General features: G+C 46.8%; 1 protein-coding gene across 2 annotated transcripts in view; it reads left to right on the plus strand.

The window, feature by feature from the left end:
* Nucleotides 1-20,528, plus strand: part of CALN1 (calneuron 1) — a 459,261-nt gene extending 438,733 nt beyond the window's left edge. For both annotated transcript variants that reach the window (XM_065920373.1, XM_065920374.1), the window contains exons 5-6: nt 4,075-4,231; nt 20,401-20,528. In XM_065920373.1, the coding sequence (XP_065776445.1) occupies nt 4,075-4,231; nt 20,401-20,528 (285 nt within the window). The remainder of the gene's footprint in view (nt 1-4,074; nt 4,232-20,400) is intronic.
* The last annotated feature ends 4,751 nt before the right edge of the window (nt 20,529-25,279 follow it).

A 25,279-nucleotide genomic window follows, 5' to 3' on the forward strand; every position in this document is an offset into this window, starting at 1 on the left:
ACAAATAGGGTTAAAAATAAAAAGTGAGATATAAGAAGTATTGAGAGAAATTTTAAATTGTGGCACTTTTGTGCATAGTTCCATGCCAACAATAATGAAAACCTTTCTGCTGGTTTTCTGAGAAAGGACATAATTTCAAAATTGACTCAGGAAAAATGGATTGCCCATGATGGAAAAAATACTGTTGGCACTGTGCCCATACTGTTTTATAGTGACTTCTTTCAAACTTGTAAAAGATCTATTATGACAATATAGAAAACATGGAATTCTACTCAACTGATTTTGCTTAAATCATAGTATTCTAACATTCAACCTGACCCAGAGAACCAAATAAAAGGAAAACTATAGATTTCTGGAATCTCCATTTTTCCTTCTCTTTTTACAGCCACTGAAGTTCTTTTCACCTAATACCTGAATTTCAGCAAATTCTCAGCTGGGGAGAATTTTTCAGACACTGCAGTCCTTTGATTGGTCTTCCAGGAACTGGCTGCTCATTTTCTCAGAGTCTCTCTGATGTTGTCATTCTCAGTCTCTAACCGTGGCAGAAGGACCCCAAATTTCCCATCTGTGAGGTCCATCATCCTCACCATACATTTTTCCAGGCTTCTCTCAACATCCAGGCTAACAACCACACGTTCTCCTCTCAAATCTAAAGGGAGATGATGTCATGGGTCAACCCTAAGTGTATCTCGGAATTCACTTTCACAGTCAATTAAACTGTGATGCAGAAAACAAATCCACTGAAACACACACTCCCCCTTCAATTATTCTCACTCTTATAAATGGCTTTCAGCTCGAGTCTTTTAGGTTTCCAGCAAGTTCCAGTAACCCAATTTAATTTGTCAATTAAATTCTTGAAAGCAAGGTGGCAATCGCTTTACAAAGAAATCAAGGAGAACAAAAGATGTCTTTTTTAAAAAAGACAATTTAAAAGACATTTTCCAAAAATGTCTCTAACTTCCTTTCATTATGATCCAGACTAACTTCAATCATTGACTTCTGTATTCAGTCTTGGGTGAGTTATACTGCAGAAATCCCAAAGGCGTGGTGGCTGACAACCAGGGGTTTATTTTTCACTCAAATTACATGCCCCTTGTGGATCAGCTCCATGTTGCATTCACTCTGGGAGCCAGGATGAAGGAACAGCCCCTGTTTATGTGCTTTTGTAGCAGAAGAAAGAGAGAAACGGCAGAACACACTGATGGGTTTGAAACTTTTCCTTGGAATTCCATCACTTTCATATACAAATTTCACTCTCATTTTATTGGCCAAAGCCTGGTGCTAATGGGCAGGGGGAGAGCCTCTGACAGGAAAGGGGAAGAAATCATTGGAAATAATATAACCTGTTACAGCCCACACTCTTGCTCCTAAATATTCACTTCCCTCCCTTGGGCCACAAAATGTATTCATCCCCTCCCCAAGGAAGACACTCAGAAGTCCCACCTGATGACAACAGAAGACTTAAGATCTAGAATCTCAAGAAGTACATGACTTCTCTTGATCTGGAGACAAATGAACTTACAGAGACAAATCACCCACCCCCGCCACCATGTACACACACGTATAATAATGGCAGAGTTGGGCTAACCACCAAGAACATTCTCATCCAGAAAACAAACAATGGAAGATGCACGTCAGTCAAAGCCTCAGAGCAATTCTGAAATCCTGTTGAACAGACCTTGGGGTGAAGGATGTTACTTGATTAGATTAGACCCTAGTTCTGCTTTCTGGTGGCTCAGGTGGCAAAGAATCTGCCTGCAATACAGGAAACCTGGGTTTGATCCCTGGGTCAAGAAGATCTCATGGAGCAGGGAATGGCTACCCACTCCAGTATTCTTCCCTGGAGAATTCCATGGACAGAGGAGCCTGGTGGGCCATAGTCTGTGGGGTCTCAAAGTCGGACATGACTGAGCAGCTTCCACTTTTTGGAGGGCCTTCCTGGTGGCTCAGATGGTAAAGAATCTGCCTACAATGCAGGAAACCTGGGTTCATTCCCTGGGCTGGGAAGATCCCTGGAGAAGGGAATGGCTACCCACTCCAGTATTCTTGCCTGGAATATTCCATGGACAGAGAAGCCTGTCAGGGCACAGTCCATGGGGTCATGAAGACTCAGACACAAGTGTGTAAGTCATGTAGGAGGGTTCCCTTTTCTCCACAACCTGTCCAGCATTTATTGTTTGTAGATTTTTTGATGATGGCCATTCTGACTGGTGTGAGGTGACAAAGCTTTTGCACAGCAAAGGAAATAATAAATAAGATTAAAAGACAATCCTCAGAATGGAAGAAAATAATTGCAAATGAAACAATATGACAAAGGGCTAATCTCCATAATATATAAGTAGCTCATACAGCTCAATATCAGGAAAACAAAGTGTCTAATCAAAAAACGGGCAGAAGACCTAAACAGACATTTCTCCAGAAAAGACATACAGATGTCCAATAAACACATGAAAAGATGCTCCACATTACTAACTACAATGAGGTATCAAATCTGATTTATTTCACTCTGAGTTCATTTATTTCTTATAGATGAGCAACTGCTTGCAACTTGCAAGGAGACCCTGCTGCCTCCCAAACTTTCACCTAAAGCCAGAGACTCATTCAATATGTATCTACCCTCTGAGTTATCACAGGCAACAATTTTACCAAATGTTTTGCTACTGCGTAACATGGGTTGTTATCTTCCCAGACACCAATACCATTTTCTTTTTTTTCTTTAATTTTGGTTGCACTGGGTCTTTGTCACTGTGTGCAGGCTTTCTCCAGTTACGGAGAGCAGGGGCCACTCTCTAGTTGTAGAATATGGGCTTAGTTGCCCCGAGGCATGTGGGATCTTCCTGGACGAGGGATCAAACTGGTATCCCCTGCATTGCAAGGTAGACTCTTAACCACTGGACCACCAGGGAAGCCCCCAATACGGCTTTCTTATTTCCCACTGCCTGCCTGACCCAGGAATCCACACATCATATTTTAGAATTTTTGTTATGGTAGCTTCTCAGTTCTATGTACTTATTTTTGTATTGTTGACTCAAACCAAGTTATACCATGGTAATAAAGAAGCCCCAAACCTCTGTGGCTAATAATGACAAAGGACATTTCTTACTCACATTACTTTTCCTTTATGGGCTGTCTTCTCCACTTTATCCTCATTCTGGGACCTGTTCTTTTTAGGGCATGCTGTTCTCATCGCAGAAGGAAAAGGTCACAAACTAGAACCACATGACGGCCCTTAAGGCGTCTAATCGATAATACCCTATGTGAGTTCTACTCTCATTTCATTGGCCAAAAAAGTGATAGAAGCAAATCTGATAGAAATGGAGTGGAAAGGTTAATCTCCCTTGTAGGGGAAGAACATAAGTGGAAACGTTACACCTTTTTCTCAGCTGTTCTTCATAAGCATGACTTTGAACGTGCAAACGTGCATTTTATCTTGTTAGAACAAGATACATACTTAGAGTAAGATGAGAGTTGCTGGTTTCTTGGAAGGTTTAAAACTTTCTAGAGACATATGCATTGTCTGAAGTGTGACACAACTCCAAAGTACGTGAGGTGTGGAGGGGTGACAGCAGATGGCTGGATGAGCAGGAAGAAGCCAAACGAGCAGGTGGCGTGTTTTTCACCAGGAGTCTCGACGGAGGGGGGAATGTCGCACTCCCTGAATTCTGAGAAGTTCCTACAAGTTCACAAGTGTGCTTGGAGCTGAGTGTGGCGGAAAACTGCTCATCTGATGTCTTGAAAAGCTGGGACAAGTTTGCATAGAGGAGGCTTGGAACTTGCTAGTCATGTCCCAGGTGGCGCTAGTGATGAAGAACCCATCTGCCAAGGCAGGAGATGTAAGATGTAGAAGATTGAATTGCAAGACACATTTTGGGGAAGGTCTCCTGGAGGAGGGCCGGGCAACCCACTCCAGGATTCTTGCCTGGAAAATCCCAGGACAGGAGCCTGGCAGGCTACAGTCCATGGGGTCACAGTCGGACACGACTGAAGCAACTACGCATCATACACAGTCATGCCCCAAGCTGAGTTCTCACCCCCGTGTGCCCAGACCTTCTCATGCCTCTTTTATCTCCACAGTTCGACATGCAGAGGATAACTCTGGAAGAGTTGAAGCACATCCTCTATCATGCCTTCCGGGACCACTTAACGATGAAGGACATTGAGAACATCATCATCAACGAGGAGGAGAGCCTGAATGAGACCTCGGGGAACTGCCAGACAGAGTTTGAGGGTGGTAAGTACCCTTTTTTTAAAATCATCAGTACTTCATTTAAAAAGCAAATGTTTATTTTATTTTTTATATTTATTTATTTATTTGACTGCATGGGGTCTTGGGCTTCCCTAGTAGCTCAGATGGTAAAGAATATGCCCGCAATGTGGAAGACCTGGGTTCGATTCCTGGGTTGGGAAGATCCCCTGGAGGAGGGCATGGCAATCCATTCCAGTATTCTTGCCTGAGAACCCCCATGGACAGAGGAGCCTGGTGGGCTACAGTCCATGGGGTCACAAACAGTCAGACATGACTGAGCGATGAAGTACATATGTGGGGTCTTCGTTGCATCATACAGGATCTTCTGTTGTGGTACACAGGCTTAGTAGTTGAGGTGCTTGGGCTTGGTTGCTCCACAGCATGTAGGAGCAACTTAGTTCCCTGACCAGGGGTTGAACCCACATCCCCCACATTGCAAGGCAGATTCCTAACCACTGGACCACTGGGGAAGTTCCCGGTAAATACCTTTTCTTCTGTTCTCTGCCTGCTTTGGAAGAGGCCAATGCCTCCACATCCTCTGGATGAAATATGTGTTTACAGACTCCTGGGGTGAAGTGGCCGTGGATGGGACGCACAAGTCCAGGACCAAAACTAAAAGATCCTTTGTGCAAAGATGTAGTAGGTTTCTATTTTTTTTCTATTTTTTTCTCCAAACTCCGCATTTTTGCAAGATTTGTGTTGACCCTTCCTTCCTTTGGTGACTGAGGTCTGTGACCTGCTGAGGGGCTTAGTGGTGTGGGCCTTTAGTTAGCGGGGGCCGCTTGGGTGGTGCAAAGAGCCTGTTTGAGCTATTGGTGAACCTGGATCAAGCCACTGGATCAAGTCCAGTAGCTAATTGTGTGACCTTGGGCAAGGGGTGTAGCTTCTCTGAGTGTGTATCCTCACCCATAAACATCAGGATAGTTACATCTACTTCACAAGATCCTTAGAAATGGATTACTTTTTATGCTATGATCTCTGAACGCACTGGCCAAAAAAAAAAAAAAGCCATCCTCATGAGAAAAACTTTGATGAACCCTACCAAGTAGTTACAGAAGAAATAGGTTCTCCTAGGGCCAAAAATGAGATCATGAGAGGTCATTTCTCTTGGGTTCATGAAAGAAAAATAAAGCCTACCTTATTCCCTAATCAGTAAAGAGTTCCAGGGAAGTTAAATAATTGAGTCCCTCTTTCCAACTTTGAAAGTCAGAGCTGTTAAAACTCTGATGTACAGATATTTTTAAAAATTACCTTAAAACAGCATAGCAGGCTACCAGCAATTTTTAACTTAAGGTTGAGATTTTTTAAAAAGGTCTACTACTTTCTTCTATTTTTTTTTTTTTCCTGAACATATTGCAACAAGCCAATATGTGCAGATGGTAAGCTGTCACGGAAAGTCCAGAATGCAATTTGGTTCCCTGGTCTTGGAGTTGCTGCATTAGAAGCGGCTGAACCCCACAACAGGAAGACAGCATGGGGCTGAGTTAGTCCTGGGCACCTGTGGGACCTGTCTGGGCTGAACTGTTGGCAGGAAATGACTTATTCTCCGTGACGGCAATATTATCTGAAGTCTGGGAACTAGGCAGGAGATTGGGGTAAACTTAGGAGCAATGCATCCTTGTTAAAGGTGTTCACATTTAAAGATTTCAAAAGTGCTGGCTTCCCAGGTGGTGCCAGAGGTAAAGAACCCATCTGCCAATGCAGGAGATGTAGGTTCAATCCCTAGGTCAGGAAGATCCCCTTGGAGGAGGGCATGGCAACCCACGCCAGTATTTTTGCCTGGAGAATCCCATGGACAGAGGAGCCTGGCGGGCTACAGCACATAGGGTTGCTATGAGCCGGACACAACTGAAGTGACTTGGCATGCATGCATGCTGTGTAGAGCAAACAAAACCCACTTGTGGTTCAGAAGGTGGCTTGGTCACCCTGCTTGGGACCTGGGCCATAGCATCAGTGACTCCATTTGGAGTTGGAGCCACACAGACCACACTAGGGCAGGAAGGTCACAGCCAATGCCATTTACAGCTGGGCAGGCAGGGGAAGAGGGAGGACGAACAAGGGTGAGGAGGGCAGGGATTGGATTAAAATTTGGGATAACAGCAGGCCTGGCTTCTCCGTTCCATCTGGTTCTTAGCTGATAGACTCAGTGCTCAAACCGTAGAAGCACTGGGGGGTGGGCCCCAGCTATCAGACACACTCTTGAGACGGGTAGGAAGAGTATTTCTGGGCACTGCTTTTTTCCACAAGAGCCTTTGTTTATGGATCGGTGTTTTATTCAGAGAAATGTCACAAGTCTTAGTAATTTGAGAAAGGTCAGACTGCCCTGGGAAATCATCTGAACTCTAAGCACTGTCTTTTTATTACCCAAAAGCTCATCTATTAATAAAATAAATGGCTGACTTAGGGGTTTCCTGGGTCTGCTTTAATGATTAGTACATATAGGATTAGCCACAGTTCCCATTTAAGGGTGATTGATAAGGACCGGGAAACTGTGCTTTAAAATTCATGGTCTTATTTAATAAAAGAAATATTATTTGTAATTAGCACCTTGCTTTCTTGAGTGACCTATGTGACCTTGATTACACAATCCCTTTTATGTATTTTCATGGCTGAGAGGGTTTTTAAAGTATGTCAGTGCTTTTTGGCCCCAAACACAACCTCGTGTGTTTAGTGGTAAGATTTTTCCAACCTGGGATATGATCCATGTCACCAGTACATTTATTTAATGCCTGCAGCTCTCCCCAGATTCAGGAAGGAGCCTCCCCGATTTTACTCTGGGCAAAGGTGTCTGGAAAGAGACGGACACACAGACAGAATTCACCCTGGTGCCCTAGGAGTGAGAGAGTCCATTTGAGACCTTGTGGTGACCTTGGCCTTCTCCATTCCATCTTTTCCCTATGCCTGCTGCCCACAAACAGGGGCCTGTTGCCAGTTTGAGCTTCTCCCTGCTTCTACCACCGTCTGGTGGCCTAGTTGCATGGCTTGTGCTTCCTGAATATTCTTGACCTGCAGCTGTTTGGGCTGATGCATCCCTCCAGCGCTCCGCCTCTTCCTGTCTGCTCTCACCCTTGATCCAGGCTACAGGTGAAGTGACTGGACAGGCGAGCTTGCAGCTAACATCTCAGAATCCCCCTCCAACCTGGCAGTATCCACCACCACACATCTTGGCTGGTACATGCAGCATCTAACTCTGAAGGGACATGGTGGTTTCCTGTCTTTCTTTCAGTGATGGACCTCTTTACTTATTTTTGACTGCACTGGGTCTTCGTTGCTGCTCAAGGGCTTTCTCTAGTTGCAGCGAGTGGGGGCTACTCTCTAGTTGCGGTGCACGGGCTTCTCATTTCAATGGCCTCTCTTGTTACAGAACATGAGCTCTGGGTGACACAGGCTTCAGGAGTTGCGGCTCCCAGGCTCTAGAGCACAGGTGCAGTAGTTGAGGCACATGGGCTTAGTTGCTCCGCAGCATGCGGAATCTTCCTGGACCAGGGATCGAACCCTTGTCCCCTGCATTGGCATGTGGGGTCTTAACCACTGGACCACCAGGGAAGTCCCTCGATGGAACTCTTCTCTCTCCAAATTTTATCTTCTCAGCAACCCCAAGTGACCGATGGAGAAAGGGAGCTGGGACATTCCCCCAGACCCCAGAGCCCTGCTCCCAGGCCACCTCCCCTCTTTCTGCTATCACCCAGGATGCTCTCTCCTCCTCCTCTTTTTAGAGCTTTGCTGAAGCCAGCATATTCCCATGCTGATTAGCTCGCCTGTAAAGCTGGGTGATCCATGGTGCTTGGAAATTCTGCTCTATTTGGTATCAGAGGAAGGAATTAGGGAGGAATAAAAACCTAAAGATGCAGGAAGTCTTTGCCTTAAAAAGGTGAAAGGGTACATCTGTCTCAGAGCAGAGAAGGAGGAGATAGCCAAGGAAAGAGGCATTTTGCAGCAGAGTCGGAATCTGAAGAAGCCCACGTCAGATGTCTTGGAGCTCAGCAACGCTGGAGCTTCTGGAGTGTGAAGGAAGTTTGAAAATGCTGTAGTGTGAGTCCCTTAGAAATTAACAGGAGGGTTTTCAAAGACTGTCAGCATCATTTTATGTCAGTGACTGTATTTTTTTTAAAGGGCACTAGCCTTTTATTTATTTATTTAACAGTGAAAATGTGTGAGTCACTCAGTCGTGTCCGACTCTTTGCAGCCGCGTGGGCTGTAACCCACCAGGCTCCTCTGTCCATGGGATTCTCCAGGCAAGAATACTGGAGTAGGTAGCCACTCCCTTCTCCAGAGAATTTTCCTGACCCAGGGATCAAACCCAGGTCTCTTGCATTGCAGGCAGACTCCTTACCATCTGAGCTACCAGGGAAGCCCATTTAACACTGAAGGCTTTTAAAATACATATTTGTGTGTTTATTTGGCTGTGACAGGTCTTAGTTGAGGCATGCAGGATCTTTAGTTGTGGCATGTGCTCCCTACATCGGGAGCCTCCCTACATCGGGAGCCTGAGGTCTTAGTCACTGAGCCACCAGAGAAGTCCCTCAGTTGCTATATTTTTCACTTTCATGAATCTTGGGTCTGATACTTTCACAAATGTGTTCAGATTCTGATCCTTAGTTAGGAAGTATTGATTATTCCACACAAATGGAAAAATCTGGAGAAACAGGTCAGGAGTCCGAAGGGTGAGGTGCCTCTGATGGGAGAAGTTTCAGGGGGACAGTTGTCTACTTTTTAGGTTTCATTTTACTTTAGTTTCATTTTATTTGTTGGATTTTTAGGTCAACACAAACAACAAACCCACTCCACCCCACCTCATGCACACACAGCCCTTCGCACAATCTGATCTGCCTTATCGTCATGGTAGGTAGGGCTCTGCGATCATTAGGTAAGCATTACTTTTCTCATCTTCTCCCACAGAAAGGACAAGAGGAAATAGGATGAAATTCCCAGTTACATATAAGGAAAGTTTTCCTCACATCTTCAGGAAGTCCTGAATTAGGGCCTCACAGCATGGGTAGATTTTCCTAGAGCCCCAGAAGAAGTCATTTACAGAAAACCCCAGGAAGGCAGAGAAGAGACTAGGAGACTCTGGAAGAATCTAACACAAAGATTCTGATGTGGACTTCCCATCATCCACACCTGGTTTATAGGGAGAAAATCATCAACTTGAGACAGACACTTGGCCAGGTGTCAATCCATACCCTGGGTGCTTTGGGTAACAGGTCGTTAACCCCACCAAGTTCAGGGGCCCCCTGGTGTTACCCAGAGTTGGCAGTCTCTGTGTCCCCAATCCAAGCAGACTATGTCACTAAAAGTTGAACTTCCAGGCCCTCTCAACCCCTCATTTTTAAAATTCCTTTACTAAGATAGAATAAACCGATGTACTAATGTGTTGTCAGTATTTGTGTCCCAGTTATCTGGTGGAATAAATAGGTCAGCATCTGCCAACACAGGTCAGATATGAGACTTCATGGCCACTCACAGTGCCCACTCACCATCCATCCCAATTGTGCGCGCTCAGTCACTCAGTCATGCCCAGCTCTTTGTGACCCTGTAGACTGCAGCCCGCCAGGCTCCTCTGTCCATGGGACTCTCCAGGCAAGAATATTGGGGTGGGTTGCTGTGCCCTACTCCAGGGGATCTTCCCAACCCAGGGATAAAACCCTTCTGCATTGGAGGCAGAGTCTTTATCCGCTGAGCCACCCCGGAAACCCATTCATGCTAATAAGGGAGGTTTAAGATGGTTTGCTTTGGTTGGACCACCTGTAATCACTGGCTATTTTGACTCTGGAGAACATACGCTTGGTGATACCAAGAGACAAATTTCACATTTTATTATTGGGTTCCAGTCACTTGACATATATGGAATTAAGTGGCCTTGTGTTTGAATCCTCTATTCTCCCATCACTGATGCCTTTTTCAGAGTTCTCATGGTAAATCATGTTGGATGTTAAGTTCAGTAGTGTTTGCTTCCAGAATGTTTACTGCTTCATTCACATGGACCACTCCAGGAGGATTGGGATGAGGGATGGCTGTCTGGCATGCCTGCCAAGTGCTGTTCATTTGTTAACACACTGGACTGACCTGTAGGCAGGGACTGAGGGATTAGTTCTGTGGCCCCCAGGCAACAGGTGAGGAAACCGAGGCTCAGCAAGGTGGTCATTTATCCAAAGTCAAACAGCGAGTAAGGATTTGAATCCGGGTCCATCTGACCAAATCATGCCCTGGCTCTCCATTTGTGGTCCTGGGTCATTTCCCCAAGCTTAGGCATTTCAAAGACACTTTACAGAATGACTCTTCACTGTCCTTACTCCTTTTCCATTTCTTCGAATCAAATCATATTATTAACAGATCTGGAAGTTGAGCAGAAGTGCATGCAGCAAGATCTGTGTGTGAGCCCTTTCAAGACACATCCCCAAGTGTTGTCCCTAAATGGAATACCAGCTGTCAGGGTTTTGTAGACATTCTGACAACATGCACGGGAGAGGGAAATCAAGCAAAAGTCATCAACTGGGGAATAAATAGTTTCTCTGAAAGCCACAGCAGAGGTCCTCCGTACCATTCAACATGATGGACAGGAGAAACAACTGTCAGAGGGTGACCCAGGCCAGGTGGCCTCAGAGGATTCCTATGCAGTCATTTGGGTTCTCTTCCCTGCGTAGACTGGTTGTGTGACCCAGGGAACTCACTTTAAAACTCTCTGAGTGGTGCAGACACACAGAACAGAGTTTTGGACACAGTGGGGGAAGGAGAGGCTGGGACAATTTGAGAGAGCAGCATTGAAACATACATTGAAAGTGAAAGTCACTCAGTCATGTCTGACTCTTTGCAACCCCATGGACTATACAGTCCGTGGAATTCTCCAGGCCAGAATACTGGAGTGGGTAGCCTTTCCCTTCTCCGGGGGATCTTCCCAACCCAGGGATCGAACCCAGGTCTATCACATTGTGGACAGATTACCAGTTGATCACAAGGGAATCCCAACATATACATTACCATTTGTAAAATAGGTACCTGGTGGGAATTGACTGTATGATGCAGGGAACCCAAATCCGGTGCTTGATGACAACCTAGAGGAGTGTGATAGGGTGGGAGATGGGAAGGAGGTTCAAGAGGGAGGGGACATATGTATACCTATGGCTGATTCATTTTGATGTATGGCAGAAACTAACATAATATTGTAAAGTAATTATCCTCCAATGAAAAATAAAATAAAAAAAAAAAATCCCCTGCAATTAGCACAATGATGCACATAGCAGGTGCTCAATAAATGTTTGCTGAATGACTGAAAAAAAATAAAACTTTCTGAGTCTTTTTTTTTTTTTTCATCCATCCCATGGGAAGATTGGAGAATGGTGGTCACAACTAGATTCACATACTTCTGGGTTCCTTGAAAGGTCAGAAAGAATTTTGCAGCTGTGTCTCCTTAAGTCATCCCTGCTGAAGTCACAGTGTCTCTGTTGGATGTCAGATGGACATCTGGATTTGGAGGTGCATCTGGCCATGCACCTTGGGTATTGCATGCCCATCCAGCTGAAAAGGGCATGACATGTCATCGACACCATCTGCTCCCAGCTCAGCAGGGGTGATAACTTTACTAAAATAAAACCTGTTCTCCTGGGGTAGGTGTTGGAGGTTAAGGGGTAGGTGAGGTCCATGGCAGGTAGTGAGACAGGAGACAGTTTGAAAGAAAGTTGGGGCTTTGGACAGAAAAAAAAAAAAGATTTTTCTTCTACTATTTGGGGACCTATCAAAGCAAACCTGTGGGGAGGTTTTTCTGGAGCCATGAGTGAAGCGTGAGGAGATTCTGAGATACATGAAAGAGTCCTGGGGCGGTCTCTACCCTCCGCATGCTCTCTTTATTTTTGATAAATTGGTATGATGGTTAAGAACTCCTGCTCTGAGCTCTGGACCGGGCTTTCTTAAAATCTTGCCTCACCACATACAGGTTACATGAGCAAAGTACTTAAATACTAAGAGCTGAATTATTTTCACCTATGAAATGGGAATATCATGACCTTCTTCACATGGTTGTTATGAGCATATAATTTATTTTAATTGGAGGACAATTCCTTTACAATATTGTGGTGGTTTTTGCCATACACCAGCATGAATCAACATAGGTATACATGTGTCCTCCGCATCCTGAAACTCCCTCCCACCTTCCTCCCCACTCTCTCTCTCAAAGTTGTCCCAGAGCACCGGCTTTGGGTGCCCTGCTTCATGCATCAAACTCACACCGGTCATCTATTTTACATATGGTAATGTATATGTTTCAATGCTATTCTCCACATGAAAGTATTTAGTACAGTGCCTGACACACGACTCAGCTGATAAAGAATCCGCCTGCAGTGTAGCAGACACAGGAGACAAGAGTTCAGTCACTGGGTCAGGAAGATTCCCTGGAGAAGGAAATGGCAACACCCACTCTGGTATTCTTGCCTGAAAAATCCCATGGACAGAAGAGCCTGGCAGGCTACAGTCCAAAGAGTCACAAGCAGACACGACTGAACATGAGCACAATTTAAAAAAAAAAAAAAAAACCTGACCAGTCCCTGGCCCCAGTTCTCTTCTTGTTTGTTTGTATTTTTCAACCTGGAGACATTGCAGAGTATGCAATGCTGGAATGCCACATCTTTGAAAAATGGTCCAGGGACCAAATTTACAGGGTTTGAACCATATCCTCTTGATGTGTAAAGTCAAGTCCTTGCCAACACTGGCATTCCCATGAATATTGGTCAAGACACTTTTGCTTGTAAGTAACAGAAACACAACCCAGACCCCCGCAAACTAAAAGGCACTGGCTCAAATAATAGGGAAAGTCAAAGGGATGAGCTTTGGTTGACTTGGACCCAAAGAGTTCAAGCAACATTCTCTCCCTCCCTTCGTCTTGCTGTCTCTCTCTCTTTGTTCTATCCTCTCTCTTGGCATCATTCTTGGGCAGGCTCTCTCTCCCCAAGGTCAACAGGGTTCTCTCTGTTAAGAGTCAGTTCCATTCCAAAAAGAGACTCCTATCAAATCTGCGTGGCCTGTGTGCCTACCTCTGGACTAAGCCAAGAGCTCAGGGTACTCTACTAGCCAATCTGGTTTGTTATGGGGGAAAGGTGAGGGCCTGAATTGAGAATTCCACCAGGTGCGAAGGCAGAGATCCCTAAACCAAAAGATGGATTTTGCTACATGAGGGGGAAGGGTAACTGGAAAGGCCACAATAACACCTGGTCACACCATGCCAAGGATCCCTGGAGGACCCGCAAAGCCAGACACAGCTGTCTGACCTCTAGAAACCCTAGAAGATTTTGTGGAGAAGAGACCAGCTCATACCCACACAATTACAGATGGCCTGTCCTCCTCCTACAAAAGCATCGTGAAATGCACAATCCTGTTTCCATAGAGGCCACATCCTCCCCCTCTAACTTCAGGTCTTATGTGGGTGCCTGGCCATTTCTGTTATCACTGACGTATAGAAAAAAATGTCTTTCACGAGCTCTTAATTAGCTCCACTCTAGGCTGTGGAACTATCCAATTTCATACAATCATAAAGTGTCAGACTTGGAAGGATCACAGACCTCTAATAGCTCCCAGGCCTGCTAGGTCTGGTTTATGAGTGAGAATCACCTGAGCTGGGTTTTATATTGTTTTACCATTTTCTTGGGCCCCAAACTCCCTGCCAGGGCTATCACTTATGTAGATCTATGTTGGGGCAATTAGTCAGAATTGTTATGATCCTGATTTGCCTTACTTGGGAGCCTGTGTCTCTGAAAATTGAAGCCAGAAAGATTTTGAACCCATTCTATCTAGGATCACCCATCTGATCAGTGGCAAAATTGGTGTACACTCCTGTGTACACTCCTGTCTCTGGGAAAAACTTCAAGAGCCACTGCCTGGCATTTGCCCAGTGGAGCTGCGTGAATCTCTGTTAAAATAAGAAGGGGAAGGAACAGTCTATCCCTAGACCCTTACACACCCAGGTCCTGTCACAGCTGCCAGGAGTCTGCTGAGGGGCACAGACTGACTGATGAGCTTTTGAGAAAACAGGACACCTTGCTTCTGTGTCCTCCTGCATCAGCCTCCCCCAATGCACATTTCATCCCTATGTATTTTCTGGACTCCTACTGCGACATCTATGTACTATGTAGAAAGAGGTCAAAATCCACCTGGGGGGCTTCCCTGGTGATCCAGTGGTTAAGCATCTACTCTCCAATGCCAGGGACCGAGGTTCAACCCCATACTAAGTCCAGGAGCTATGATCCCACGCAGGGTGACTAAGCCCACGTGCCACAACTACTGAAGCCCATGGGCTCTAGAGTCCATGCTCTGCAACAAAAGAAGCCCCTACATGCTGCAGTTAAGCCTACATGCTGCAATTAAGACCCAACACAGCCAAAAAATTATATATATGTATACACACACACACACACACACACTCAGGAGAAAGACATAGAAAAGATCACCAGCAGCATGATGTATTCTTGCCATTTTCAGTGTTCAATAAGATCCAAGAAGGAATAGATTCCTTCTTAGTTAAACACAGAGTTACCATATGACCCAGCAATTTGGCTCCTAAATTTGTACCCAAGAGAACTGAAGACATGTCCACACAAACACTTGTATCAGTACATGAATGTTCATAGCAGCATTATTTAAAATAGCCAAAAAAATAGAAACAGCCCAAATGTCAGTGAGTGGATAAACAGAATGTGGCACATCCATTCAATGGAATATTATTCAGCCACAAAAAGGAATGGAGTACTCATCAGTGCTACAGCATGGATGTACCTGGAAAGGATGTTAAGTGATAGAAGCCAGACACAAAAGTTCACATACTGTATGGTTCAGTGTATATGAAACGCCCAGAAAAGGCAAATCCATAGAAACAGAAAGTGGGTCAGTGATTGCCAGGGGCTGGGGAGGCCAGGGGATGAGGAGTGACTTCTAATGTGTTTGGTGTTTCTTTTTAAAGTGATGAGAACATTCTAGAATTAGGTGGTGGTGATGGTTTCACAATCCTTGGGAATGTACTAAATACCACTGGATTGTACACTCTAAAGGGGTGAATTTTATGCCATAGATTCTACCTCAATTAAAAGTAAGTAAATATTAAGAGCTGGTACAAAGAAGAACACTCCTGTCTTTTGTGTCCAACTCTTTGCAACCCCATGGACTATAGCCTGCCAGCCTCCTTTGTCCATGGAATTTTCCAGGCAAGAATACTGGAACAGGTTGCCATTTCCTTCTCTAGGGGATCTTCCTGATCTGAGGATCAAACCTGCATCTCCTATGTCTCCTGCATTGGTAGTCTCTTAATTCAGAGATTAAGAGCTCCATTATTTTTTTTAAAATTTAAATATAAGGCACTTTAAGAGTAGGACAGATGTTCAGGAGATGCCTCATGGAAAAGTAAAGTTGGGATTAGGTCTGGAAGAAATGAGAGGGAAGGTAGGTAAGCACCGTTAGCAGAGGCAAAGGTATGAACAGTGCTGCGGAGTCTTAGGGAGAGAAGAAACCTGCTAGGCTGAGACAGGTTACTGGGGGAGGGAAGGAGCTATGGTCTCAAAACAGAAGGAGATAAGAGATGACCTATGGTCCTACCTGTCGAGCTCAAGAGCTAGACAGAACTACTTCCCCCAGCTAGGCAGGGGGTGAGGGAGCTTTGCAGGGAGATTGCAGGGCGTGGTGACGCACAGCAAGCATGGCTCCAAGACAGTGAGTCTGGTTGCAGTGCAGGATGAATCAGGAAGAGACCAAGGCAAAGTTCTGGGAGCACTGCTGTAGGCTCAAGGGACTCAAGGCTGCAGGAAACAGGGGGAAAAACACCCCTTTTCTCTGATCCTCAGAGGATACAGGGAGGAGACTGTGCATTTCAAGTTACGGTTGTACCTAGCTTTTACTTTATTATGAGCTGGTTGATCTCAGAACTAATTCTTGATATTAGCAGAACAGTTATCACTGGCTCCTTTTACAGAGAGAAAAACTGAGCAGCAAAGAAGCTCAGCCTCTTGCCCAGGGTTCTTCCTCAGTGCAGTGAGAAGTCACGTCTCCAGCTCCCAGTGCATCCTGGGCTGACCTGCCATCCTGTTGGGGAAACCACGCGTAGACATGGAGAATAAATACACCAAAGTATAGCGCAAGGCAAATATGTGATAGCCAAAGACAGACACTCAATTATTATCAACAAGCATATTAATTAGTGCCAGGTTAAACTGCTGACCAAGTGTTTGAAGTACATTTCCTTTTAATTAAAGTTTAAAAATTGAGACAAATGAAAGCAGCATGTAGTTAACATTCTCTTTTTGGGAAGACTGAAGCATTTTCTTTATATCTTTCTATGGGCGTACTTTTCTATTGCTAAACAAACAATCAAGAGTTTGTATAGACCTTTTGAACCTGCATGTTAAAATCAGACCTGGGTCCAAATCCCACCTTTTTCATTTGTCAAATGATCCTGGACTCTACGTCTCTGAGCTTCAGAGCCCTCGCCTACTGAATGAGGATGATGTACCCAACTCATGAAGGACTATCGCTCTCAATTCTGCCAGGACGTCTATAAAGCACCTAATGTGTACCTTGCCCACTAATGTGGGTGCTCACTAACTTAAGAGTTTTTTCAAGGTTTACAAAAGGGAATTAGAACTCACTGGGCACAGACAACATCCCAGTACCTCCCTATGTTCTTGGTCCTCACCACAAGGTAGTCTTATTAACCCCCATTTTACAGATGAGGAAACCGAGGCCCAGGGAACTTGGCTTGCCCAGGGTCACACAGCTACTGTGTGGGATAATACAATCATGGTTCAGATTTGGGTCTGGCTCCAGAAGTCATGACTTTTTCACTCTGCCACACCACTTCCCTGCGAGTGACTTCCCTGATGGTCCAGTGGTTAAGGATCTGCCTTGCAGTGCAGGGGACACAGGTTTGGTCCCTGGTCCGGGAACTAAGGTCTCAGAAGCGATGGAGCCACGGAGCCCACACACCACAACTGCTGAGCCTGGACCCCACGACTGGAGGATCCGTGTGCCTCCAGGAAAGATCCTGTGGGATGCAATGAAGATCCTGCATACTGCGGCTAAGACCTGACACAGACAGATAAATATGTGTTTTTAAAGAGAGTAGAGAAATTATATTAAAAAAAACAAAGCTGGATGTGAAAGGAGTCTCCTTCTTGTCCAGAGTCTGAAAAACAGACTCCTATGATGAGGGGTTTCAGAGCGATCCAGGCGTGAGCTGGAGGCTTCCCTCTGCTCACAGAGCTCGGGTCTGGATCCAGACTCACAAGGCCTCAGGAACCAATATTAGGTCCTCAGGCCTCCTCCTTTCTTATCTCTCCCCTCCCACCGCTTTGAAGGATTTTTAGATCAAAGGTGCAGCCGCTATCCTGGGGGGTAATCCTATTGCCTGTAACCTTGTTTTCTGAGTGTCCTTCACCAAGAAGGACTTCGGCAAAAAATGCCTCCCTCAGCCCAGTCACACAGTTTTTCTTTCCCTTAAGCCTTCGCCAGCCCTCAGGATAGGGAAGGTAGAAGTCTGCCTTCAGAAGCATTTCTGTGCTGAGGAGCAGCTCAGAATAAATTAGCTAGTCTTCAGAAAGTGTGAGATACGCCACTTCCACATCCTCATCTTATTTTCTGCTTGGGTCCTTTCCTTCCCAAATGCTACCTCCCTTTTCCTTCCTGAGGGCTGCTATCTTTTCACGTTTTGCCCATTCCTAGGGGCAGGCATATCTCTGCACCAAGGAAATGTTCTTCCTCCAGGTAAGAATTTATAAGATTCTAAGACCCAGGCATGATGAGCAAGTGGTAGAGAACAGAGCCAAAAATACTTTCAATCACCCGAGGGAAGCAGAGGCCCAGTGGGCCCAGAAGGATTAAAGATAACAAGACGAGGCCTAATAGACGAAGGTAGAAATAACCAACAAGTCTTGGGGAGGGTGACAGAGGCTGTGCTGGGGGCGCTGGGTCTCTGTGAAGTGTGGCTTGCTAGAGGAACTTTCTGGTGGATGTAATTTTTAGAGGCCCCTTGACGCCTTGTCTCAGGGGAAGCTAGAAACATCACACGCTACCTGCTTCTTCTCTGCTATTTCTAGGGCTTTAGATGAGCCATTGAGTGTCAAGGAGGAGAGGAACTTGAACTTTTTTTTAGGTTTTTTTTAAAAGGTATGTGGACCCTACTTTGACCGTTTTCTTTTGCCACGCTTCTTTCCAGCAGAGAATAATTTTAAGGGAAATTTTATTTCTTTTCTCCACTTAATATGGCCTAAAGAAAAACCAAGGTACAATAGAATGTCTAGCAGAAGGACCCCTTTGCAAAATGGAAGATAATCTGAAAATGTCCTGGTCTTGGGTTTCCACAATACCCCACCCCCATCCCCATGTCCCTAATGCTTGTATGCATACGCACACATGTGCACATGCGCGTGCGCGCACACACACACACACACACACACACACACACACACACTGAATTCAGTCATTGGATCAGTCAGATTGGATTCAGTCATTCTATGGAGGGGCCAGAGAATTCACATTGATATCAAATTCCCAGATGGTGCTGATCTGCTAATCCAGTGAGTAGCCCTGAGGTAGGGAGCCTTCCCACCAGCCTCCCAGGAAGGGATTTCTGCCTCAAGGTAGGTGGGAAACTGTGTATCAAGGTCACTGCAGGACCAGGAATGGACAGAGAAAGAGGTGGAGATGAAAAGAGGCAAAGGAGGAAAAGAAATTCTGTCATGGGAAACAAGGCCTGGAGGAGAGACCTGTCCCTCTTTTTTTCAAAGCTTTTCCTTTCTTGGGACTTCCCTGGAAGTCCAGTGGTTAAGACTCTGCTTCCAATGCAGGGGGTATGAGTTCTATCCCTAGTTGGGGAGCTAGGATCCCATGCGCTGAGCAGCCAAGAAAAAAAAAAAAAAGCTTTTCCTTTCTTGTTATTTCCATTTCCCTATTTCTGGCCTATGTTCATAACCCATATTCGCTAATGCTTCCTGATCGAGACTAACTAATGGTTTCTTGTGGGTCTTATAAAAATGGTGACACAGACCTAGCCCAACAAAAAGATTAAGAGAGTGCCACCCCAGGATCCAAGGTTAGACCCTTGGGGCCGCAGAATCTGGGGGCAGGGACACCCTGCCTCCGAAAAGTCTGAGAGGAGTTTGTGCCTCCCTGCTTCATGCTGTCCACAGCACTCGTGGTCCCCACGTCTCAGATTTCATCAGGCACCAGGTCACCTGGTTAAACACGGATGATCACTGCCCAACTCTCATGCATGCATGCTAAGTCCCTTCAGTCGTGTCAGACTCTTTGAGACCCTATGGACTGTAGCCTGCCAGTCTCCTTGGTCCATGAGATTCTCCAGGCGAGAATTCTGGAGTGGGTTGCCATTTCCTACTCCAGGGGATCTTCCCAACCCAAGGATCGAACCAAGTCCCTTATGTCTCCTGCATTGGCAGACGGGTTCTTTTACCACTAGCGCCACCTGGGAAGACCCCACTCCCAGAATCGCCCATTCAGTAGATCTGCGGGTGCAGGGGTGGCCTGAGAATCTGTATTTGAATAAGCTCCTGATGATGCCATGCTGCCCACCCAGGAACCCTGTTCTCGAGACACTGACAGGTGTATCTGCCATAATGCTGTAAGTTGCTTAGAGTCATTTCAACCACCAGCCACCCTAGGAACAATCCTAGGGAAGGTAAGTGGCTTCCAGCCCCGCAGGAGTCTACGGCAAAGCCCTGGAACCTGGTTCTGTCTGTACCAGCTGCCTCAGACACGGGAGGCAGGCGCTCTGCAAAGAAAGGGCACAGCCGGCCTGAATGAGACTTTTAGTGAGACTCACTCTAAAAGGTTGCCCATTTTCTCGCTCTGAAATCGCTGTAGCTCCATTATCACATCCAGAAGCCTGTACCTCACTCTGAACATCACATCTGTCATGATTTTTGTTCTAGAAGCTTTGCCACTTTCTACCACCTACCAGGACACAGAATGCCAAGTGTCCTCCCAGAGCTGACCTGAAGATGCTTTGTTGGAAGTGACCAGTCTTCATGCTGGGGGCTGGTCCCTGGGCTTGTTGAGCAAGAGGTGCCGGGTCCCCAATCCCTTCTCACGGTGTCATTTCTCTCTCCCCTCCCCACCCTCCCTCCACGCCTCCTGACCCGCTGTTCCCCTCTCTCCTCTCCTCCCCGCAGTGCATTCCCAGAAGCAGAACAGACAGACCTGTGTCCGGAAGAGCCTCATCTGCGCCTTCGCCATGGCCTTCATCATAAGCGTCATGCTGATCGCGGCCAACCAGATCCTCCGGAGCGGCATGGAGTAGCCGCCTCCCCAGCAGCTGCGCTCCCGGCTCCGCGCATGTGCTTGCCCCGCGGGCAGACTCGTCCTCCACACAAGCGGATGCGGACGGTGCAGACGCGGCACCGTCCGGCGCAGAACCCAAGGTTGCAGTGCAACCCCGTGTCGTGGCAAACCCACTCCATCCCCTTGGCAGGTACACAAAAGGGCTGTCTTCAATGCTTTAATGGTCTTGTTTCCAAATGCAATAAATAGCCAGGAGTTCCGGACGACCGCTTCAAACGCCGGTAGGACCTCGTAAAGAGAAACTTAACGTTCATCTCGGAATTCCCATGGCCATCCAAGTTGGCGGTGTGAGGGAGCAAGAGAGAGGCTGACCACGCAGTCACCACGGCGCCCCCTTCGTTCTCCCCAGGGGTCAACTGGAGACTCCCCCCCACCTCCACCCCCACCCCAGGGCGACCCTCAAGTCCCAAGAGGCTGGCTTCGGGGTTGCTGCAGAAGTGGACGTTCCCATCCCACCCTGGCTTCCTTCCTCCACCCAGTGGAGCCCCCTCCCCGCCCAGACGTGAGGGGAGAGCCATTGAAGGGGGTGCATCGCCCCGGCGGTCTGCAGGGTGCACCCCCTCCGCTTCCGGTCTACTGCCTTTTCTACGGGACTCTTGTTGGCAGAGTTGGGGAGCTCTCGGTTTCCGTCGGCACTTGGCTTTCTGTTCCTAGAGCACATTGCGCACCAGCATTTTGGAATCTGCAGAGAGCCTTTCTCCCAGCTTTGCCGCCTGTGCTGCCATTTAGACAACAGAGAAGCATAGCCGTGGGCATCTCTATAACCTAGACAGACAGACGTATCTATCGGGCTTCTTCAGGTGTGACATCCATCCATCGTCCCTCATCGCTTTACTGCTGATAGAAGCCTGTCCTCCGACGCACATCCCTGCCTCTTGGGGTGGGTCGTCTGGGGACGGGGAGGGGCCGCGGCTGGTGGTGAAAGAGGTGTTTGTTGCAAGTCACGCCCCAGCTGTCCAAAGTGATGGAGTCTGAACACATCACCATGTGTAAGAGACCTCTGTAAGTCAAGGTCCTTGTGCCGCTCACCTTTTTCTCATCTTCAGATTTGCTTTGTTAGTCTGTCTTTCCCAGATAGAGAGAGAAACACCATCCCAACGGGAAAGATGGAAGGATTCAACCATTGTATTTTATGTAACGTGGTCCTGCAGTTGGATTCTGCAACTGACTCATTTTCACGAGAAAACAAAAAGATGCTAATAAGCTCAGCCGACTCCACAAGTAAAACACTTCTGTTGGGGAAGGGAAGTGAAGCCAACCCCATCTCAAGTCTCTGATTTCCGGACTTTTCCTAGTTGCCATATTCACCGCCATCACTCACCCAAGCTCGAGTAGTCTGATTAGCCAGTAATCTTTCGTAGTAGTACTTTCCTTTGTACGTTTCCAAGCTCAGGTCTTGATTTCTGTGGTGGGACTGTCTTGCTCCTCTTTCTTTCCATTGCATCCTAGAGCTACAAGCTTATCCTCCTTCCCTTTTCCCTTTTCATTCAGTATGTAAATGCCAGACTCCTCTTTTGCTGCACCAAGTGGTTTGGGGTTGCGGTGTGTGTTTTGGAATCCCTCCTTAAGCTTCCCGTCCCTTTCTGCCCTCTTCCTCTCATCTTCTCAGACTTGGAGCGTCCAAGCTGTCAGCCTGAGGTCTTCTTCCAAATTACCCCTGCCAGCACTTTGGACAACAGCCTGGGAGCAGCTCTCAAAATTTCCCCACTGCAAATATCCACAATGAGCACAAGTAGAAATAGGGTTTGAGCCATAGCATGGAGGGAGGAGCAGGAGTCAGCTCCCTGGAGCCTGGGAGGTTGTGAGTGTGTCCCTCTGTGAAAATGCCTGGGGTCCCCCACATCCAGGCCAAGTAAGGCAGTGACCTGCCCATCCCTCTTGCTCGCCCAGCCCTGCCAGACACTGTGTGTCTGTCTGCCTGCCTCTCCTCTCCGCTCTTGCCTGACTCACCTCCATCCCTCCAGACCAGACTTCAGAACAAGAACAGGTGCAAATGCAGAATATGAATGTGCAGGACAAGTTCATCATTAGTTTCCACCCTAAGCAGTTTGCTCCTTCTCTCTCTCTTTTAACTGGACTTAAGTAAAAGGGACTCTATGAATGACTCAGCCATGTCCTCCTGGGGAAAGGGGTATGAGAGACACCAGGTAGACTGGATCAAGACCCCAGGGATGATTCTTAAAGGACCCTGCCCTATGAGAGGGCAGTGCTGCAGGTGATGCTGGACTTCAGGGCGAAAAAAAGAGTACTTCTGTAAAGTACAAGTTCTTCTGCCTCCTCCTGGGGGGAAGGGACCTTTAAGGATATGAGGGTTAAACCTTAGAGAAATTAGAAGAGAAATTAGCCGCTGTGTAAGCAAGGAAATCTAGAAAGACACCGACAGCCTGTTTCCCAACAAGTCCTCAGCATCCTCTTCCTAAAGAGGATCCTTTTCATCTCTCCTAGTGACCAGGAAGTAAGTTCATCCTACCCAGGAGAAAGTCTAGGAGAAGGTGTCCTAGAGAGGGTGACTTCTAACGACGTTGCTAAGGAGAGAGGACAAGAAAGAAGCTGTAGACTTCTCTTTGATGGGCTTGACGTTAACCTCCTACCGTGGTAACCTCACACACTGTGCCAGGTCCTGAGTGTGTGGGAACAGCCCAGAGGAGTGGCAACCCGCAGGCTCTGGGTGCTAAGAGCTTGCACCCTGGCAGCTTTGCCTGGATGGTCTGTCAATGGTATTGAGTGTAAGATGTTGGCTTCCCACTGTCCCACTCCAAGTCCTGTCCACACCCATGCTACCCCAAGCCAGTCAACACCTTCCACACTGTGGGAGTTCCTGGGTGCCTGGAAGAAGACTCTAGGAGTCCCGGGCCTCCAGTGTGCCATGTGGCCCCTGATGGAGGGGACCTCTGCAGAAACTGAGAGAGAGTAAGCCAACTCACACTGTCCTCCCGGTGAACAGACTTAGGAGTCTCCTGTGGGGTGGCTGAGTGACTGACAAACCAAGCTTGGCTCACTCTCGCCCTCTACACCACCTCTTCCGACCACACGAGTGATGATTCGGGAGTCATTTGCTTGAGAGACAAGGGGTACAGACCCTGATCCCCAAAGAAGCTGTCTCCCATCACTCCCAGAGCCCCCAGACAGGACCCAGCCCGGGAACTATTAACCGTGGCTTCCAGCATGTGCGTGGGTCCCACATGACCACCAATCTGTAAAAAAAAAAAAAAAAAGGCGTTGTCATGACAACCCTTGCATTCCACCCTGAGTGTGCCAAGGCACACAAAAATAGGGAACATTTCCTTAAAGAACAAACACTTGGGCTCAGCCTGCTTGCATCCTGACTCCCTGAATCCATAGCCCGCTGGTGGGAGAAATTAGCCTGAAAGAAGCTCTGCCTTTTTCTCTTCTGTTTGGACCTGTCCTTCTATTTGCTCAGGATAACAGGAGCCAGGTGGTACCTTCCCCACCTCTGAGAACCTAGAGCAAAGACCCCTTGAATCTGGGCAAAAAGGCAGGAATGCCATCTGGAAAACAAAAATATTTTAAGCCCATCTTTAAAAGTATCTGTTTGCCTGTTGAGAAGCTTTCCCACAAGCCAGAAACGTGACCTAAAGTGAACTGAGGTTTACATGTGGTCCTCGGCCAGTCCAGTAGTTTCAGAAGTTTCTAGGTGTTTGATTTACCAAGAACAAGATTTGTACAACGTGTCTTCTGTCTTGAAACCTGCTTCCTGTCTCAGTTTGCACCTGACAAATGGTCTCCTGTCTGCCGTTAAGCCAAAAGAACCTAATGAAAGATCGCACACTTATTTTGATAATCATGTCCCCTTCCCAACCTCCCATCCACAAAATCACAAAGTGATGTATCGAAGAGCTGGGAAAGAGAAATTTATCCTTTATTCCAAACGCCTTCTCTCGGCTTAAGTCCAGACTCAGGTCATAAATCAAAGAGAGCTTTGCTCTTAACCAATAGCTAGCAGCCTCCCTGGGACAGTATGAGGGCATGATCAGAAACGCAGGGTGTGACCACCAGGCTCCTCGGCGTGGCTGGCGTGGCCGTGTGTGGCTGCGCGCCTTGAAGCCCTGTTCTGCTGTACTCTGTGCTCTATCCCCATGGAAGCTACTGAGTTCTGCTCCTCAAACCACATTGGGTCATTTTACTGTGCTGACTCTTTGTCCAAAAGCCTGCAGTGATCGTGTTATTCATTCTATTCCACTAAGATACACAGAAGGTCTGGAACCCAACTGCAAAAAGAAGGGACCCCGTTTTCTGTAATACCATGATGATACAGACGGACTTGGGCTTCTAAACTTGGGCAATATACTGGTTGTGTTGCCAGGAGGACGGTGGAGCCATCTTCCCTGGAGATCATTTATCTGAAATGAGCTCAGATTTCTCCTTGGCCTCTTCTGCAGTCACGCCAGGGCGAAGAGTTCATAACCTAAAGATCTGGTTCTAGCCATCCTCACCACCACCTCAACTCCCCCAGAAGGGGAAAAATATCCATCAGGAACAGAAAAGAAACATTATTCCACAGCTAAGGTTTTCAATTTGAATTATTTAAAGCAATGGAAAAATAGAGCAGGGTTCAGGCTGCCTCTTATGGACACTGTCTCCATGACAATTTAAATGTCAGAACTATTCAGCTTCACTTCTTCCTTCCTTTGACTAAGTCACTCAGGGGACTGTCCTCCATTATGTGGCCTTGTCATAGACACTTGGTTT

Source organism: Muntiacus reevesi, chromosome 2 (assembly GCF_963930625.1).
Source record: "Muntiacus reevesi chromosome 2, mMunRee1.1, whole genome shotgun sequence".
Taxonomy (NCBI): domain Eukaryota; kingdom Metazoa; phylum Chordata; class Mammalia; order Artiodactyla; family Cervidae; genus Muntiacus; species Muntiacus reevesi.